Here is a 20784-nt window from a genome sequence, read left to right as displayed (position 1 = left end):
TAGAGGCTACACAGGCACAGCACAGAGCAACCCCAGAACAAAGGGGCCACCAATTCATAGGTGGAATGATGACATGGGGTTTGGGGTCTGTGCAAATTGTAATCACCTCTACTAAAAGGTACTTTAAAGATTTTATTTATTTGAGAGAGAGAGAGAGAGCGTGCGCGCACATGCAAGTTGGGGGGGGGGACGGGAGGGGGAGAATCCCTAGCAGAATCCACACTAAGCAAGGAGCCTGACATGAGGCTTGAACCCACAACCCCAAGATCACGACCTGAACCAAAATCAAGAGTCAGCCGCCCAGTAGCTGGGCTACACCCACCTGAGCCACCCAGGTGCCCCTACTTTAAGTAAAATGCCACTGTCTAACTGATCTGTGAACCTCAGGAGAATCCTGTTCTAAAACAACTCCAAAGGGGTGAATGATGTAGGAACCAGAATTTTTAAACAAGACTCAGGAGACAAACAGAAAGCACCTGGCACAAGTTGAGCAAACAACACCAGTAAACGTCTCTTGATGATTAAAAAAAAAGTAAATAAACACAAGTCATGACGCCATAACCCTAAAGCATTATCATTAATACTATCTGTACTTGGAAATGTTATTTATACTACGGTGTTACTAACACACCAGCAGAAATACTACCAGTAACACTCCTGTTTCAGGCATGAGAAAAGTGCTAAGCGATAGGTGCTTGGGAGAAGTGACCAGCCGATTCTCTGAAAAGTGGACCTGGGATGCTCTTTTCAGAGCTCAGAAAAGAGTGAGCATGAGGAGGTGGGGGAAAGAGGGTACTAAGTGTGGACTGCCCTCAGAGAAAGCATGGAGGGATAGGGGGAGATCCAATTTGTTTTAAAGGATCACCTGGCTGATCTGGGGACAGACTGGAGCTGGGGTGGTGGGGGAGCAGTCTTGGGAGGCTTCTGTATCTTGTGTCTCAGGATGGAAAGGAGACTGAGCAGAGAGGAGACATGACCAGACACTAAGTGTACTTTAGAGGATACGGACAACACAACATGCCAACAGCTGGATGGGAGGCAAGAAAGGATTGCTTTGTTTTGTTTGTTTTTGCCTGAGCAACTGGAAAGATGGAATTGATTTCCTGAAATGGGGAAAGAGTAGATCTATGAGAAGGCTGGGAGTGGGGTAGTTTGGACATGCTGAGCATGTGTCTACCAGACCCATGCAGGGGGGCTGAGGAGTGTCTGCTGACAGGTAGAGGCCTGCACATGGGGCAGCCACTGTCCTCAGTAGCATAGGGCACCCTTTACTGTCAGGAAGAAAGAAGGGCCTGTGATGCATCCAATGCCAAGTTGGCTGACAATGAGATCCAGACACCGGCCTCATCTGGTACTAGCCAATCTCCACACTCAACACACAGGCCCTGCTGGGTGGGCAGCTCCATCAGGCCTTAGCTGGGCACCCAATGACAGAGTGTCCCCAAGCAGATGCACAGCGCAGGTGGATATTTGTGCCCTGGCAGTCCTGAGGCTGGGACTGTGCGACTGTGCTGCCTCCCTGCACGGCCTCCCCCTTGTCTCCTGCCCAAACCCAGGAATCCCATTCACCCTCCCAAAAGCCTGAGGAAGCTCAGCAAGATGAGTCCCAGACCTGTACACCCTCTACCCACCCTCTGGAGGCTCCCCACATTCTTGGGAGTCAAACCCAGGCACCCGAGGAGGGGCCAGGGAAGAGAACAGCTAAGCTGTACTCTGGTGCCAGCAGCCTCTGGCTGACAGGCACATGTATTCCCTTCCAGAACAGAGATCTCACTCTGTTCGAGTCCTGAGCCACTCCCTGATGCATCTCTCTGAGCAACAGTAGCAGAGATGCAGTGGCTGTGTTCTGGAAGGAGCTCATACTAAAGATGCCAGTTCTCAAGTTTTAAACGTCAAACCCTATTAAGGCCGAGTACGAGGGATGCGATTTAACTTGGGGAAAAGAAGGATGATTCCAACAGCCAGCTTCTACTATCAGACACAACAGAGAACAGAAGCCAGAGCTCAGGGAACTGGCTGAGGGAGACTGTTACTCTTCGAGCCTCAGTTTCCCTATGCATACCTCATAGACATACTATGTGAAGAGACACACAGTGATGTTAGAAATAACTTGAATCAGAAAATCAAATTGCAGAGTAGTATAATACCATTCACCTGGCTTAAAAAGGCTTTAATCTTCAGGAAAAAATACTGAAAAAGCTTACTAAAATCAAAAGTGAAAAAAATTGGGCTAAAAGCCACAGCACCCATTTCTGAAGAAAAAATTAAGAAACTTTCACTTTCTGTATTAAACATTTCTGTATGAAGTTACTTCTAATGATGACTTCATATCAGTCTTATATTCAAAGAACACAAAGATAAAACGGAGAGCTAGATAAAGTAACATTCTAACATGCAGAAGCTGAAAACTGAAAGGACAAGTGTAGTGGGAGTGAGACAAGGGACGAGGGCCCTTTGGAGGGAAGTGCTCCAGGCCAGAGGGAGGGTGTTTTGTAATATAGGGAAATCACAAGGCTGGCTCCTCCAACAGGCAGAACCAAGAACGTAAGACAAACATGCAACCTGCAGTGGACTGAGAGAGGATGCTGCTGTGACCTTCCCATTCATTATTAGCAAGCATCTATGCAGCTTAAGAGTCCACCCTCTGCATCACTAAAGAGAGACTCTCAAGCTCTAAACAGTAAACCCAAACCCCTCAGCTCATTCTCATAGCCCACCTTCCACCTTGGCTACCAGCTGTGAATTGGCTGCCAGGCCACAGCATCAGTGTGGGCTCACTCTGAGGGAGCCCGAGTCTCACACAGTTCCTCATGAAGGCTGCCCACGGCAACAATCCCTATACTACTCAGCAGCTTCATCTCTTTTCCCAGCTTGTCGCTAAACTCTTCCATGGCAGAAACTTTGTTTTCCCATTCACCTTCATATTCAGTGTGGAGCGAAACAATACGGGTTCAGTACATGCTACTGAGTTAAACCTACATTTCTGTAAATTAGCCTCATGAAATGTATGATTCCTGGGGTTTGCTCTATAGGTCAAAATGAAGGAAACAAGTACTTTCATTAAATACTCTGCGTTCAGGGGCGCCTGAGTGGTTCAGTAGGTTAAGCGGCTGCTTTTGGCTCAGGTTGTAATCTCTGGGTCCTGGGATCAAGCCCCACGTCAGGCCCCCTGCTCCGCACCAGTCTGCTTCTCTTCTCTCTCTCTCTCTGCCCCCAGCCTTGCTCATGCTCTCTCTCAAATAAATAAAATCTTAAAAAAACAAAAACAAAAAACCCTCGGCTTTCAGAAAGTCCGAACGCAGAATGTACAGAGATTGAGTCTCAAAGACTGAGGCTGAGAGAGAAAAAGGAATCTGGGGAGATGGTCTAGGCAGGAGAGGGCCAAGCCACTGAGCAGTGAGGGGCTCAGGCAGAGGAAGGGAGCCACATGAGTCCTGTGCTGCAGGTTTCCTCAAATGGAGAACTAAGTCTTACTCACTGACTGAAGCTGGGTTCTTAGCCCTTAGGGATCTGAAAACACAAGATACTCCAAAAATACAGGTGTTTTCTCTCTTGTATGCCATCAAGAAGGCACTAGGTCCAGCTACCTGGCTAGGAGCTCCCTAGGCCTTCAAAGACCTAGAGACTGAGAGGATGCTAGGGAGACCCTCCCTGCAGTAGTCCTGTGACCAGGGTGGGGGTACACCCACACATGCTGGGAGTGATAGCTGCCATCACCACTCACTCAACAACCTCTGCTTGTTGAAGATGAGCATGTCACCCAAGGTGGGGAAATCCAAGTCTAGGTAGGCGAAGAGTCTGGGCCTGAAACCCAGGTCCACCATTCCTCTTTCTACCTGGCACTCTCACCACAAGCTGACCACTGTGAACATTCCACTACATGGTCAAAGGCCTTTTGTTAAATCATGTTTAAATGGTTTGTTTTCATCTGGAGTGACAAGCACATGGTGGGGCTAAAATGATACATGCACTAGTAAGGAGGAAGATAAAAGAGTCATCCTCAAATGAAAGGGAACTGTGCCTGAGGGAATTAAGATTTACCCTGCCCAGGACCATGCCAGGGAGAATCCTGCAGCCAGAAGCTATGGGACCCCATAGTCAGATGTCACCATCACCCACCAGGTAACAGGCTACATGACAGCTGGGCCTCAGTGTCGATGTTCCTGTATGTCCCTAGCCCTGGAAGAGAAGAGTGCCTGCCACAGAGCAAACAGACGACAGACATCTGATGAATGAACAAATACAAGTTTTATGGAGAGGAGCTCCCAGTAGGGGAAAGGGGGCTGGTCCAGACACTTCAACCCTGTCTCAACACTGAGATCCTCAGATCGTGACCCAAGTTTATTGCTCCCCTATTGTTAACAGAAATGTGGGGTCTTCTTACTTTTATGGGCAAAACACCGAACACTGAGCATTCACCTCGCATGGATCACCTCAGATGATCCTCATAACCACCTATGAGGTAAGTGCCATCATCTGCCCCCACCTTACAGGTGGGGAAACTGAGGTAGGTGGTAGTCACACAGCAAATGCGTGAGATGTGCTGGGAACTAAAGCCCATGCTCCAGGCAGTCCCAATTGAAAGACCCCATTAACCACCCAGTCACATGTGAGGTTTCCAAAGAATACTGGAACTCCTCACAAGGTCCAGATGAGATATTAAATGATTACAACTTTATGTTGTTGAGAGCAACCTTTTGCTGTTTGCTTTCTAAGTACAGTAAGTTCTGCTGGAGCACAACGTATACGCATTTCTAAAAACCATGGCATACTGCAAACTTGTGCAATAAAAACACAGGGCTACGGGAACAATGGGGTTAGGTACACAACACCCCAAAACTTCATCATGACATAAAAAAAGACAGGAACCCGATTTTTAAATGGTGGCATGTTAAACAGCCAACAAATACACAAATGCTACCTGAAGCCTGACCCCTTACCTGAAGGAGACCTGGCATTTGCTGTGGCTGTTTTTTGAGTTACTATAACATGTTGGAATGAAGCTGTCTGACCCCAAGTGAAATGGTATGGCCTAGAGGGGGCCTGGTGCATATATGTGGCGTGTGCATTTCCATTTTGTGTACTGTCAGGTGCTCTTTTAGCTGGGAGCAATTTTCTGGATTCACCTAGTGCAGGAGTTGGCAAACTTTTTCTTAAAGGGACATAGTAAATATTTTCAGTTCTGTGGGTCATTCTGTCTCTGATTACTTGGCTCTGCAGCTGTAATAGTATAGCCTCAAATGGGCATAGCTGTGTCCTAACCAAACTATTTACCAAAACAGACCACCAGCCTATGAGCCATAGCCTCCCAACCTCTAACGTGAACCTGGCATTTCTCCTGGACAAAATCGTACATAACCACACACAACGTATGTGTCATGCTCCCACTGTGCCCTAATACATCAATAATGCTGGAACAAATCTGCTTTTCCAAAACAAGCATTATCAGAGAATTGACTACAGAGGAAAACAGTTTTCAAAAAAGGACTTGAACATGTAAATTCAATCTGAGCCCAGGACTCAAGGTTACCCCTTTTGATGAGTCAGAAGAAATTCAGTTTCAAAAAGTGCTGAGTGCAAAGAGCTCACCAAAGGGTCAGCCTGTCTCACTACGCAGGTCAATTTTATACCATCCTAAAAGCCCTACACACTCTCAAGATAAATAGGTCCATCGTATAAGGAAATTACGTGCTATAAACTCAATTACTGCAGTGGCTGAAACTTTAACCCAGTTACAGAAGCAAGCAGCTTCTCAGCACTCATGCCTGAGCACCAGACCAAAGCTCTAAGGAAAAGCACGGGGATGTGAAGGACACTGATGGACACAGGGGTAGGAGGGGATGGGCTGGGGTGAGCCTTTCTTGAAATAGGGATGTTTGAGCTGGGACACAAAGTGACTCGAGCATACTGGGGCTGATTTACTGGAGGACCAGGGGTCCCTGCAGATGTCCTGCAGTAGGAAGGGAGCTGCAAGGCCCAACTTCTCTCCAGATAACCAGGACTGCCCTTCACCCTTGAGGGCTAGGAAGAAAGGGGTCATCTATGCCAGGGAAACTTCGAGAAGGGGGGTGGGGAGCACTCCTCCTGGGGACCAGGAGAATGCAGGTCCATACCACAGTGCCTCCAACTACCCCACTCTAGGGCAGGTCCTGGGCAGACAGGCAGCACTGTTACAGTCTTGCACCCTGTGTCCTGCCCCACAGAATGGATAGAGATCTCCCTGCAATCATGATTTTCACTTGGTACATTCTGCCTGCAGCTGCAGTTCCATAGCCTATCCCAGCCTGGGGACAGCAAGAGAATCCCAGGAACCTTCCTGGGGACCTGTCAGGGGCTCAGACTCCACCCAGTCACCACCTTGGTCCTTCAATTCTGCTGATCTTTATGTGAACACTGGGCCTGACTGGTGGGCATATCACTTCACCCCCAACCTGGTAGTGTCCTATCAATTCCACACTGGGGCTGCCTGGACCTGGGGTCTCAATGAAGGTTTTCTAAGCCTTCTGCTTTGCGTTAAAAGCAGCAAACACAGCTCACCAGGTGGATAACCACTTCATAAAAATGAGACACATGACCAAAAAATTCTTCTGTTGAACGGGCTTAGTCACTCTTTCAAAGGCTTCTCACAAGTTGGGACAATCTCACTATCAACCTCCAATGGCCATGGTGCCTGGGCCCTGCGTTCTGGAGAGGCTAGGGCAGTGAGAAGAGAGGGAAAGGGACAAGAACACATAATGCCCCAGACCTGGGAGCATTTGACCCCACTCAATGGACACCTTATTGGTAGGACATGGGAAAACTGGGGCACTGACAGATAACTCCCAACTCCCCAAGCTAAAGCACACCAAGCAACTTTGCACTACAAATATACATGAATGTGCACCCACACTCACACATACTCACAGACACGGGCACCCCCCCCACATGCATTCACACATGTGCACACAGAGTTTTTATCCCCTTCTCCTACTTCCAAATCTTGCCCCGTTATCTCAGAAAAGGTCTTTCTCTGTCCAATTCTGAGCAAAAGATCAGGATTTCTTAGGGGTGATCAGTGTCCATTCAACTTCTGATCCACCAGACAGTGACATCTCCAAGGGACCAGTGACCCAGTGGTGGCTCTCTGTGCAGGGTAGGAGGAAGAGTAGCTCAGGGTTCCCACCTTCGTGGGAGCATAGACCTAATAAAGGCTGTGAAATGCATGTGCCAATCACCATTTTATTACAAGTCAACACCAGAAAAGGAGTTCACCCTGCTGTTGGAAGGGAAGAATCTAGAAATGCCTCATTTGAGCTGGGCCCCAAGGGCAAAACCTGGACTTGTAAAGATAGAGGAGGGAGGAGAAAATGCTAGAAAAGATGAAGTGGCAAAATATACAGCGCATGAAAACCCATCTCCAAGAAAAGTAAATGAAACCAAATAAAAGGAGATCAAAACGTTAAACAATTGTTTTTTAAATGGTATGAAATTGTGCAGAAGGAAAAGGAATCCTGTTGGACCACTTATATTCAGTGTGAGAGGCACTCAGTGATGGCAGGGCCTCCCATGGACTTGCCTGGGCACCAGATAACCTTCAGGAGACCAGGGACTGTGGAGGTCAGGACCAGCCATCAGCCTGTTAGAGTGAGAAGGGCTGGAACCTATAATTGGATACTGAAGGACTGGGTGGAAGGAAGCCCTAAGAGCTGTGAAATGGAAGAGTATGCTCCAAAAACACATACACACAACTTAAATCAAGTGCCTCCAGTCACTCCATCAAACAAATCAACCTGAGCACTGGCACTCTCTTCAGGGGACTTCTCTGCTCCCAGCCCCTACAAGTGGTCTCCACCTAACCCTTCTAGGAAAAGACACCATTTGTAAATGCAGTGCTCAGCTTGGACCAGGAGCCATAAGAGAAGGTTAAGTTCAGGACCATCCCAGCCTCCTCCTAACAGGGCATTTCAAACATCCCCCAGTGTGTGCACACACTGCATTCCATCTGAAATGCTAATGACCCATCAAATATAAGCTTCTTACCACCAAGGGGGGTGGGGGGTCATCCGAGTCAGGCCATGACATCGTCTATCTAGTTAACTCCAGGCCTTGGTTCAAGAACTATCCAGAGAAACAGGTTAAGACTGAAAAGAGTAGGGGCGCCTGGGTGGCACAGCGGTTAAGCGTCTGCCTTCGGCTCAGGGCGTGATCCCGACGTTACGGGATCGAGCCCCACATCAGGCTCCTCTACTATGAGCCTGCTTCTTCCTCTCCCACTCCCCCTGCTTGTGTTCCCTCTCTCGCTAGCTGTCTCTATCTCTGTCAAATAAATAAATAAAATCTTAAAAAAAAAAAAAAAAGACTGAAAAGAGTAAAAAGAACTGACACCTCTGTTTTTCACATTTACAAATAAACACACATTTCCAATCTGATTTTGTTAAAGTGGAGGACTTGTAAATGATGTCTCTGAATTAAAGCTTTCGGGGACATATTTAACAAAGTTGACCTGGACAGCAGAAACTTTAACACACTTAAGTTGTGACCATCAGCTTTTTTTTTTTTTTTTTTTTTTTTTTGGTTTTTTTTTCNTTTTGGATTTTATTTATCAGACACAGAGAGTAAGAGAGCACAAGCACGGGGAGGGGCAGACGGAAAGGGAGAAGCAGGCTCCCCGCTGAGCAGGGAGCCCCAGGAACCCCGGGATCATGACCTGAGCCTAAGGCTGCAACTTAACCAACTGAGCCACCAAGGTGTCCCTTAATGGTCCTCAGATTCCTAAACACAAATCCCACACAGACTGCACAGTAAAGAATACAGGACTCGTAGTAGCTTACTCCAGCACAGTGTGTGGGAACAAAGCAGATTTCGGGACAAGTCATCTCCAGAAAATAGATGGTCACGAGGCTGGCCTGCTGACAGTTCACCGGGCTGCTAAAACTCACCCCAGGGATGTGCAGCACCAGGTCTGGGACATCAGGTCCTCAGACCTCAACCTCCCTCCCTGGAGTCATGGGAGAATGGGGGGCAGGGCAACTGAAGAAAGCACAGATCCTATCCTGGGACAAGAGTGTAGGGAATATATTTTTATCTTCCCTTTAACACAGCCAATCTCCTGCAAACCTCTGAAAACAGGAAATAATGTGGATCACACAGATCCCCCTCAACTACATCTGCACCCCAGCCCCATGCCTCGGCTTCTGAGCACCCCTTCCCAGACACATGAGATGAAACCCGGTCTTCACCTCCAGTCACAGCACACAGTAGGAGAAAAGTACACCTACACTGATCACATGTTAAGAGGGGGAAAGACTGGTAGCAAGTGTCTTTAAAACTACAGTAGCTCCTCCAGGCTCACACTGGAGATAAGGATTTGGCTTTTGGCTCTTAAAGTGCCCAGTGAGCACGGAACACCACCCACCTGGAAGTGGCTCCACATAGGCGTCTGAACCTCCAGCAGCCAGGGCCGTTGGGCCAAAGCCCAACCCTGCAGCCAGAAAGAAACAGATGCTGTTGCGGGAACACACAATATAGAAACAAAGGTACTGCCTGTGAAGGGGAATCTGAGCAATATTAAATGTCCACAGGGAAACAGTAACCAGGAGTCACCCCGGCGCTGGATGTCACTCTAAGGGCTAGTTGGTACATTTGCCTCCCATGAGGAAGGAACAGCCCTCTGTTCCTTCCCAGCTGCCTCCTGGGTCATGTGCCTCCATGGCCTACAAAGGGTTACACCTGCCATTTCCATGCCCATCGGGTGTCACATCACAAAATGGGAAGCCTTAACCCTTCAAGTGCCAACTCCCTTAGGGCCAAGCCACAGCTCTAACCACCAGTTCCACAGAGGCCCGTGGCTGGAAATGGCAGGAAGGTTTTGCACAGACAAATGCAGGAAGGACTAAAAAACTCACCTCCGTTCCTAAGAGGAGATATGAGGAGAAAGTGGGGGAACCCGGGGTGACTCTTTTGTCATTTTCATCAGGGCACCCAGCAATATGGTAACACCTGGAGGCCTTTCCTGGACTTCCTTTGTCAAGCTCCTCCCTGCATATATTCTGTGGTATCACAGCACACCAGCAAATGACCCCGGAGGATCAGAGCCAGCAGGGAAACTTACTTTTAGGACTAAGTTTCTGGTCTCAATGAAGTCCACAGTTGCTACCAATGAAAAGTTCTCTCGGCACTTTCTGCACAGCTGCGAGAGCTGAAGCAGAAATCCCACTTTTGCCTCTACCCGGTAAGTGGAAATCTTTCCTCAGGCAGGGAGTTGTTCAGATACCTACAACAATCACCAGGAAACAGCAGAACTGCACTTGAGGGTATCACATTAAGTGGTCCTTTTGTAAAAGATACTATGCAACATAAAAGCAAGGCCCTCTCCGCAGCCTTAAGGTCAGGTCAGCCTCTCTGACCTTTTCGGGCAACCTGTGCCCCACTCCATCCTCACCCCATTCTCTTAGGGCACACTGACATTCTGGCTGCTCCTGACAGTCAAGCTCACTCCCACCCCAGGGCCTTTGCACTTCCTGCTCTCTCTGCCTGGAAGGCTCCTCCCCCAGGTCTCTGAACTAACCCTCTTTTTCAGGTCTCAGCTGAGATAGCAAAATGACATTATCTCCCCTCCACATAACACCCTCCGTGGATTTTTAACCTCTTTCCCACTTCATCACCACTTAACATTCTATTTACTCATCTCTCTGTGTACCCTCCTAACCCCATCTTCCATAAGACAAGGAACACCTCTTTGTTCAGTGCTACCATCCTAGAGCCCAGGACAGAATAAATGCTCAACATATATGTGTTAAACATAAGAAACATAAGAAAAAGTATTTTCAGAATTCCTAGCTATCACTCTTTCCCTTCCTGGTTAAATAAGCCAAAATGTTTTCATGCCAGTAAAAAAGATAAGGATCAAAACCAAAACCCTTACCTTTTAACAAAAATTAACTCAAAACAGGTCAAAGACCTAACTATTAAAAGCTAAGCCTATAGGGGTGCCTGGGTGGCGCAGTTGTTAAGCGTCTGCCTCCTCCACTAGGAGCCTGCCTCTTCCTATCCTACTCTCCCTGCTTGTGTTCCCTCTCTCGCTGGCTGTCTCTGTCAAATAAATAAATAAAATCTTTAAAAAAAAAAAAGCTAAACCTATAAACCTCTTAGAAAAAAAGGAAGGGTAAGTCATGACCTTGGATTCGGTAACAGATTTTTTTTTTTTTAAGATTTTATTTATTTATTCGACAGAGATAGAGACAGCCAGCGAGAGAGGGAACACAAGCAGGGGGAGTGGGAGAGGAAGAAGCAGGCTCACAGCAGAAGAGCCTGATGTGGGGCTCGATCCCATAACGCTGGGATCACACCCTGAGCCGAAGGCAGACGCTTAACCGCTGTGCCACCCAGGCGCCCCTCGGTAACAGATTCTTAAATGTGAAACCAAAAGCACAATATCAACAGCAGGAGAAAAAAAAAAGGCAAACTGGACTTCATCAAAATTAAAATCTATTTTTTGGGGGATATTTTATTTATTTATTTGTCAGAGAGGGGAGAGAGCACAAGCAGGGTGAGGGGCTGAGGGAGAGGTAGGCTCTCCACTGAGCAAGGAGCCGGATGTGGGACTTGATCCCAGGACCCTGGGACCATGACCTGAGCTGAAGGCAGATGCTTAACCGACTGAGCCACCCAGGCGTCCCCATCAAAACTAAAATCTAATGTGCAAAGGACACTATCAAGAGAGTGAGGGGGGTCTGGCTGGCTCAGTCAGAAGTGATTGTAACTTCAAGCCCCACATTTGGTGTAGAGATTACTTAAAACCTTAAAAAAAGAGAGAGAGAGAGAGAATAACCCACAAAATGGGAGAAAATACTTGCAAATCATCTATCTGATAAGGGTCCAGTGTATAGAACATATAAAGAACTCTGAACAATTAAACAACACATCCAATTCAAAAACAGGCAAAGGACTTGAAGAGACATTTCTCCAAAGGAGATATACAAATGGCCAATAAACACATGAAAAGATATGCAACATTTGTCATCAGGTAAATGGTAATCAAAACCACAATGAGATACTACATCATACCTACTAGGATGGCTATAATTTAAAAAAAAAGAAAAAGAAAAGGAAGAAAAAACATGTGTTGTCAAGGAGGTGGAGAAACTGGAACCCTCATACATTGCTGATGGGAACATAAAATGGCACAGTGATGTGGGTAACAGTCTGACAGTCTCTCAAAAAGTTAAATACAGCATTACCTTATGACCCAGCAATTCTACTGCTAGGTACATAAGCTAAGAGATATGAAAACATATTCACACAAAAACTTATACAAAAATGTTAAAAGCAGCACTACTCACAACAGTCAACAAACAGAATCAACCCAAATGTCCATCAACAGATGAACGGATGAACAAAATTATATATCCGTACAACGAAATATTATTCACTCATAAAAAGGAATGACGTTCTGATTCATGTCACACTATGGATGAACAGTGAAAATACTATGCTGAGTGAGAGAAGCCACATAAAAAAGGCCACACAGACTCAAAAATGATTCCATTTATATGAAATGCCCAGAACAGGCAAATCCATGGAGACAGAAAGTAGATTAGTGGTTGCTAGGGCCCTGAAGCGAACAGAGGCAGAAGAGTGGGGAGTGATTGCTAATGGGTACGGGCTTCTTTTAGGGATTAAAACATTCTGGAATTTGACAGAGATGATCATACAATATTGTGAGTGTATTAAATGCCAACTTTTATTTATTTTTTTTAAAGATTTTATTTATTTATTTGACAGAGACAGCCAGCGAGAGAGGGAACACAAGCAGGGGGAGTGGGAGAGGAAGAAGCAGGCTCCCAGCGGAGCAGGGAGCCTGATGCGGGGCTCGATCCCAGAATGCTGGGATCACGCCGTGAGCCGAAGGCAGACGCTTAACAACCGCGTCACCCAGGCGCCCCTAAATGCCAACTTTAAAATGGCTAAAATGGCGAATTTTAGGTTCTGTGAATCAACCATCCAGTTCTCACAGCGACTGAAGTCACAACAAACCCACCACACAAGTGGGAACTAAGAACTGCCTCCAAGCAAAGGAGCTAATGCCTGGGAGCAGGGCCACGTGGGCAAAGATCAATTTAGCAATGGGAAGCCAAGGCAAAAGAGGGCAAGGCCTCAGATAACTGGGGCCACACAAGCCACCACCAGCAGAACATGATTTAAGTCAGGTTCATTACAGACTTTACACTCCCTAAAACCAAAACACCACACACTATGGCTTTATATTAATACACTTCTGGGAATGTGCCACCCACCTCAGTCACCGAGGTGTTTTACTCGTTCATCCAAATACCTGCTTAGTTTCTACCAGGAACCAGGGGGCTGACTGGACCCCATGACAGGCCTCCCCTCCCAGGAAACTCTGGGAAGATACACAAGGAGGTAGGTGGGTGGACAGTGGACACCAGGCCGAGAGACACAGAATGAGGTCCCTAGACCACACACAGGATCAAACCATCTATTTTATCCTCTCTCAACTAGCTATGGCTACTATGGAGAGATGACACCAATGAGGTGAGACTGGTCTCTAATCAAAAATATATTATGTCAGAAAACAAAGTATGGGATATCACAGAGTCAAAGTATTGAGGTGAAGAAGCACAAGCAGTGGTAAAATGAGCTCCAAGTACTGGGGAGGGAGGCCAGAGGCTCAGGGAAAGGAAGGTGCCATCAGGATCACAGTGCATCAGGTAGAAACCAGAATGCCTGCTTCACCTCAGTTTCCTCCCCTGTGAAATGGGAACAATACCCACTTTATCACTAATGCTCCCTGAAGGCTCTTTGAAATAGCTGTGAGTATTATTATTACAGAAAGTAACAATACTGTAATCGGAGGCTTTTCCACCTGACAGGCCACCAGCTACAGCCGCTCACAACAATTCCAGAATCTCTGAAGGTTTTCTCCTTGAATTTTAACTAACCACAAGTGGCCACCACTCTCACTTTTGTAAAAAGCTGTCTCCCCTGCCCTGGGTGACATGTTATAAAGCTCCCTGAGGGAATGCCTGGGTTAAGTCCATTTTTCTAATCTTCGATTATGGAAAACTGCAAACATACCCACAGAAGTAGCAAGAAAGGCATGACTCAAAGTGCACATGCACCACCCAGGTTGCAGGTCTTCCACGCTCGGCCTTCCCCCACACCCTACTACCTCCTATGAAGTAAATCCTACACAGCATTCATTTTATGAATGAACTGGCCAGTATTTATCTCTACAGCACAAACAAACCACAATCCCATGAGCTGACCTCCAGCAATTTAACAAGCATTTTTTTTTTAAAGATTTTATTTATTTTTTTGAGAGAGAGAGAGACAGCCAGCGAGAGAGGGAACACAAGCAGGGGGAGTGGGAGAGGAAGCAGCAGGCTCCCAGAAGAACAGCCTGATGCGGGGCTCGATCCCAGAATGCCAGGATCACGTCCTGAGCCGAAGGCAGATGCTCAATGACTGAGCCACCCAGGTGCCCCTTAACAAGCGTTTCTTAATCTTTGTTAGTCACACTTGGTTGAAATCTATGGGTGCCCCCACAACCTTTCCTTTCAACCATACATTTATTTATCCTGTTTCCCACAGTCGGGTTTGCCGGTGGCATCCCTGTGGTATAACGCAACATGCCCCTAATTTACTGTAAACTAGATTTTGAGGCCCAACCAAGCACACATCACTCCAGAAATACGCACACCCTTCTTGAGGGCAGGCAGCCATGGAAGATCACTGTCTAGACTAACCATTTCATTAGGTGTCTGAAAACTTAAAAGCTTATAATTCCATCATTTCATTTTAATTAGCCAGAATATGTTAATAGCTGCACTGTCCACTAGCCACATGTGGCTACTGAAATAGACTAAAGTTAAATAAAATGAAAATTTGACTTCTTCAAATTATCCCAGGTGCCACACTGGACACAGTGAGGGTACAGGGAGTTCCAGGAAGTTCTGTTTTAATTTAAGTGCTTTGATTTTCTACTTGTATTTTTCTTTGATGCTGAAAATTCTGATTCTTAAAGACATCAACTACTTGCTTTCTCCTACAATACAGTTGTCCCCACTTATCCACAGTTTCAGTTACCTGCGGTTGGTCAATCATGGTCCAGGAGCAGATGATCCTCTGGCATACCAACGGAAGTCAACAGCAGCCTAATGCTATGTCGCAATGCCTACGTCATTTACCTCACTTCATCTCATCACAGGCATTTTATCATCTCACATCATCACAAGAAGGGTGAGTACAGTACTAAGGTATTTGAGAGCAAGAGATCACATTCATACAACTTTTATTTTAGTATAGCTATAACAGTTCTATTATTATTAGTTATTGTTGTTAATCTCTGACTGTCCCTCATTTTTAAATTAAACTTTGTAAGTATACATGTATAGGAAAAATCATAGTATATATAGGGTTTGATACTATCTGCATTTTCAGGCATCCCATGATGGTCCTGGAAAGTGTCCTTGTAGGGAAGGAGGTACTACTGTATATAACAGTAAGACTATTGGTATTATTAACCTAAAACCAAAAATAATTCCTAAAAATAATTAATGATTTTTTAAAAAGAAGTTTTTGCCCTTATGGCATATTACTAAAACATTTACAGTCTACTCTGTTTAAAAGTCTAGCGAAGAAAATCCTCTCTGAGACGTTAAGTCACCAACTTGAGTCATGACTGACATATACCTAGATTCACATTCATTTCCTTTTGCTTTTGGTTTTTAGGGGTCACTTCTCTCCCCCCTCCTCACAACATCTGCCATACTTGTGTTTATAATTATGTAAAACACCCATCTGGTGCTACATAGAAAAGAAAGCCAGGGATATCTCCTAATAACCCTGTCTCCTCTCAGCCTTCCTCCCAGAAATGACCATGTTGTTCATTTATGGTTTAGGTTTCCTATACTTTAAAATACAAGCAAACATACACACATACATCCATGTCCCCCCACCTTCCCTTGGATAGGTAAGTGCACTATATCTATTTATCCTCCATCTTGTTTTTTCCACTTCTGATTTCACCCTAGAATTCCTGTTACCATCACATGAGGACGTCTCCTTCTTTCCTTCAGGGGCTTGATGCCACCCCACCAGGAGATCCACCCCCACTGGTCTCCAGCCCCAACTGACAAACATCTAAGTCATTTCCAGCTTTGTTACTTCAGAATGTTGTAATGAACATCCTTGTCACAATTCTTATTTTTGACAGTGTATCTTTGTGATACATTTCTAGAAGTGGAATTTCTGGAGCAAAGGGTAAGCCAATCTCTCTCCGAGGAGTTGTGAACCTCCAAAAGCAACATATGGCAGTGCCTGATTTCCACCTACAGATTGGTATCCACCTCTGCGGACAAAAGGTCAGAAATGTTGTTTTGGGGAAGCTCCAATGAGCATTATTCTTAGTATCAGAAAGACCTGAGCATCTTCCATACTTTGGTTAGGGCCATCTGCATTTACTTTCTCTGTGAACTGTTTTTCTGTAAGTCACACCCATTTTTAATCCTTAGCACCCAACATAAGGCTAGTCATTCTGCACATGAGCAGTGTGTACTTGAACAAATATGGCTCCTGACAAGCAAAATTCAAGGGGCAGATGCCACATCCATTAGCCCAAGCAGGCAGTCTGACCCAAGATGTGCACACCTCAACTGTGTACCGGGTGGAGCGCTGTGTGGGGGCTATGTGTGTGCTTCAGGGCTCGCCAGGAGCCAGCCTTCCTCCTGCCCTGCTCATCTTCTGTGCCCACTGAATCCTGGGTGGCAGAAATGTGGAGACCCTAGAGACCCTAGGTGACCACAGGCCATGGTACAACTGAAAGTGGGTGCAGGCTGGTATTAACCAGAGAAAACCCAAAATCAATTTGCTGAGGTAACTTATACACCACAACAAAAAGTACAAGCTGACATATTTAGAAATCTTAAAAAATAATTATTCAAGGGTGTTTTTGCTTGTTTGGCATTAGCTATCACATGCCATAACTGTTCACAGACTGTCCCTTTCCTATCAAGCCCCTTCATGTACTGGATGGGGAGAGGCAAGGCCAGAAAGAATACTTAGGATGACTTCCAGGAGTTTAAACCCCCAACCGTCCGCTTCTAATGCTATGGCTGTGTCTTCCCTGCTAGCCCTGTGACAGGGAAGGAAGAGGTTTGTTTGTTTGTTTCTTCCTTTCATTCATTCATCCATCCATCCATCCATCCATCCATCCATCCATCCATCCATTCAGCAATTACTCACTACCTCTGAGTTAACAAAGAACCAGGCAGAGGGGGGAGCAGCCACCCTAGAACCTCAGAGAACCCTAGGCCAGGCCACTGCCTTCAGACAAGGAAGTGAGCTGCAAGACAAGGGCAGTCATTAACCCCACTGGGCTGGGGTTCAAGTGAGACCTTTTTCAGATGTAAAATTCCTTGATTTTTAAATGCTAATGTCTAAAGATAGCCTGTCAACAGCCAAGTGCCAGGCCCACCCTCTGTGGATGTCCCACTATGCCACCAGCACCAAGTAACAAGCCACTAGGACCAGGTATCAAGCATCAACACTGATGATCCAATCCTCATTTAGCTCTAGGAAACCAGCCGAGACTTTAGGTCACTTCTTGTCTCCAGAGAACTCTGGGGGCCTCAGGTAGGGGTGGGCTATGTACAGCTGCCACGACAACAGTCTGGCAGGTCCTCCAAATGTTCAACAGTTACCATATGACCCAGCAATTCCACTCCTAGCTATATACCCAAAGGAACAAAACATGCATCCACACATATTGTGTACACAAATGTTCATAGCAGCACTATTCACAATTGCCAAAAGGTGAAAACACCCAAATTTATCCCGGATGAATGAATAAGTGGTCCATCCATGGGATGGAATTATTACTCAGCCATAAACGTGTATGAAGCACTGAATCATGCTACAATGTGGATGAACCTCAAAAACTATGCTGAGAGAAGCCAGACACACAAGGTTATATATTGTATGACTCTGTTGATATGTAACGTCCAGGACAGGCAAATGCATAGAGACAGAAAGCAGGTTAGTGGGAGAGAGGTAAGAAGGAGTCACAGCTAATGAGGATGGAGTTTCTTTTTGAGGTGGTAAGTGCTCTGGAACTAGACAGAGGTGATGGTTGCACAACTCTTAAATTAAAAAAAAAAAATCACTGAATCGTATACTATAAATGGGTGAAATGTACGGTAGACAAATTCTGCATGGTAGACAAATTATATCTTGATCGTTAAAAAAATTTTTTAAAGCTGGGCTCCCTGCTCAGCAGGGAGTCTGCTGCTCCCTCTGCCCCCCACCCAACTCATAACTGCACTTGCTCTCTCTCTCAAATAAAATTTTAAAAAAATTTTCTTTAAAGCACTGGTAAAGCTTGTTTGTTAGAAGAACATTCTGGAAATGTTTTCCCACTAACAGCATTACTTGACCATGCTCATGTGGTTGTTTTGTGTTTTGGTTTTTTTTTTTTTTTTTTTTATATGCAAATAAGAGCCAAAACTTCACAAAACCAATCCCAACTCTAGTCAAGAAGCGGGCAAATCCAGGCGGCTGGTTCTCATCCCATGCAGCGATGGCGCTGTTAGAGGGGCATGCACCCCTCAGCAAGTCACCTGCTGGCTGGCCTGGAAAAGGAAGCAGCTGACCCAACCAAGGAAGTTTCCTGCCAACCTGCCTTCAAGTTCTAACTCTTAGTTCTACATTCTTCTCCAGACAGACAGTCCTGGGCCAAAACATGGCTGGCCAGACCCTGCTGGTAACAAGACAAAAATCCCAACCAGGTGTCAAGATCAGTCCTGCTGGGTTCTGACAGCCCCTGAGAATCCACTTGAGAGCCCTAAGCAGGGTGAGGCCGGCTCAGTATCCTCACAGGCGTGAGTCAGGGGTCAGGGCAACCAGCTCCAAGCACCAGTGCCAGACCCTGTGGCACAGACAGTGGTCAGGGAAAAATTCTACTCATTTTGGTCAGTGTTGGGAAATCATAAAAATGGCCAGAGGGCAAAAGCCACCTGGCCACAATTGTCCTCTGCTCCTGATATCCGAGGAAGGTTTATTTTATTTAGGCCTGGGCTTTTCAAGTGAGTGAACCCTGAGACAGGAAGGGAGAGTAAATGGCCTCCCTGGAAGCAATGGGCAGGGCCTAGGTGATCCCGTGGTGACAGCCCAGTACACAACCCTGGAGGAACTTGCCTCCCTCCATTTCCTCTAGGATGGCAGCTATAAGCTTCTGAAGCAGTGCTTGGTTTCAAATGTCCAAGGAGCTGAATGAGGATCGCTGGGCAAGTCAAGAGCCTTCATTCCACAGATACCAGACCCTAAACACTCACCTGGCTTCTGTGCATGGGATGCTGGTCCTACCAGCTGGCCATGGCGGCAGCTACGTCAAAAGGCAACTTGTGTCAACGTGCTGACCAACCTAAAGTAAAGGACAGAAAAAGAAACACTGAGTTTCCAAGGAAAGTTTCTGGAATATATGGACAATTTTCAGTATCTCCCATCCCTGGAATTACATAGCAAAATTTTAGATTTCAACCATAGCTCTGCCTCTGCTACTTTACATGGCGGGGGGGGGGCGGCTGAGGAAATAAATTTCTATTACTCTCTGACCTATGGCCTATACAGTGCTAACCAATAAACCCTAGCATCCCAGACACTGACATCAGCAATATGGACAGAGACATGAGGTGGTAATAAGCAGCCACATGCTGACACACTGAATATACAGAAAATGGTTCAACGTTTTGGTTATAACAGTAATAACATTAATACGAGAAATAGTAATATCTAGAATTTAATAGGTGCTCAGTAGCGAGTTCCAGTTACTATGCTAAAACTCCCTATCTCTTTGACTCCCCAGAACAATCTTGGGGTTACGTAATCATCCCCATTTTACAGATAAGGAATCTAATGTGTCCAATATTCAGGAATTTGCCCAGAGTTACCCAGGTCTCCCTCTACAGACATGACCTTTTTGCTCCCCGGTCCACAATCCACCATTCCAGGCCGTTGCAGGGTTTGCCCTCAAGAAGCTGAGGGTGCAAAGTGCCTGGAGCCTGGCAGACTTTACCTCCATAAGGCAACTCGAAGTTTTACTCTGGGGATCATTTCCACAGGGATTACAAAACTGCCCAGGGAGGAAGGAGCTGCCTGTTTTACAGACAGGAAAATTAAGGATCAAGAATGTTCAGAACTCTCCTAAGGTCACAGAAGACAGTGTGGCCCTAGGACATCCCCCCTCCTTTGTGACATCAGAGATGCAGGGCTCCACCCACAGAGGCTAAACCTAGAGAACCAGCCAAATCCCTGACTCCTAGGCAGTGCTGTCAGTTGTAGCTCGCCGAATATTGTCAGTATCACCTCTGTTGTCATTCTTTGCGCCCACATGACTACCAGGAGCTTGGCTCTGATATGAAACCTTTATTTTTAAACTGGGTTCACAGCAATTCACAGTTCATGGATAGTGAGAAACACTCCCACAGGAGAACTTGCAAAATAAGCAAATATCAGTGAACTCTATGGAAAGACCTTTGGGCACTGAGGAGCACATGGCATCCTCCTCAGTGAGGCCCAGGGCCAGCTGCAGCCACCACCAGGGCTAGTTCCTGGAGAGGGGGGCATTTTCTGCCACTCTTGGCCCCATTCAGGCCAGAAGACATAGTTTCCTAGTTCTTTCATATCTCCTGAGCCATGGCCTCACTCTGCCATGGAGGGGAAAAAGCCCAGAAGCAGCTTTCCGAACACCTACCCTCTTCAGGAACAAGGTCAATACAAGTTCAGCAG

General features: G+C 46.2%; 1 protein-coding gene across 5 annotated transcripts in view; it reads right to left on the bottom strand.

Moving 5' to 3' along the window:
* The window catches only part of GATAD2A (GATA zinc finger domain containing 2A), a 97804-nt gene that overhangs the window by 39853 nt on the left and 37167 nt on the right, over positions 1 to 20784 (bottom strand). For all 5 annotated transcript variants that reach the window (XM_034658128.1, XM_034658131.1, XM_034658129.1 and 2 more), the window contains one exon: positions 19332 to 19420. In XM_034658128.1, the coding sequence (XP_034514019.1) occupies positions 19332 to 19346 (15 nt within the window). In that variant the 5' untranslated portion in view covers positions 19347 to 19420. Of the gene's footprint in view, positions 1 to 19331; positions 19421 to 20784 lie in introns of those variants that run through there.

The sequence above is a fragment of the Ailuropoda melanoleuca genome, chromosome 4, assembly GCF_002007445.2.
Source record: "Ailuropoda melanoleuca isolate Jingjing chromosome 4, ASM200744v2, whole genome shotgun sequence".
Lineage (NCBI taxonomy): Eukaryota > Metazoa > Chordata > Mammalia > Carnivora > Ursidae > Ailuropoda > Ailuropoda melanoleuca.
Note: the sequence above shows the minus strand (reverse complement) of the source record. Positions and strands in the feature narration are given on the sequence as shown.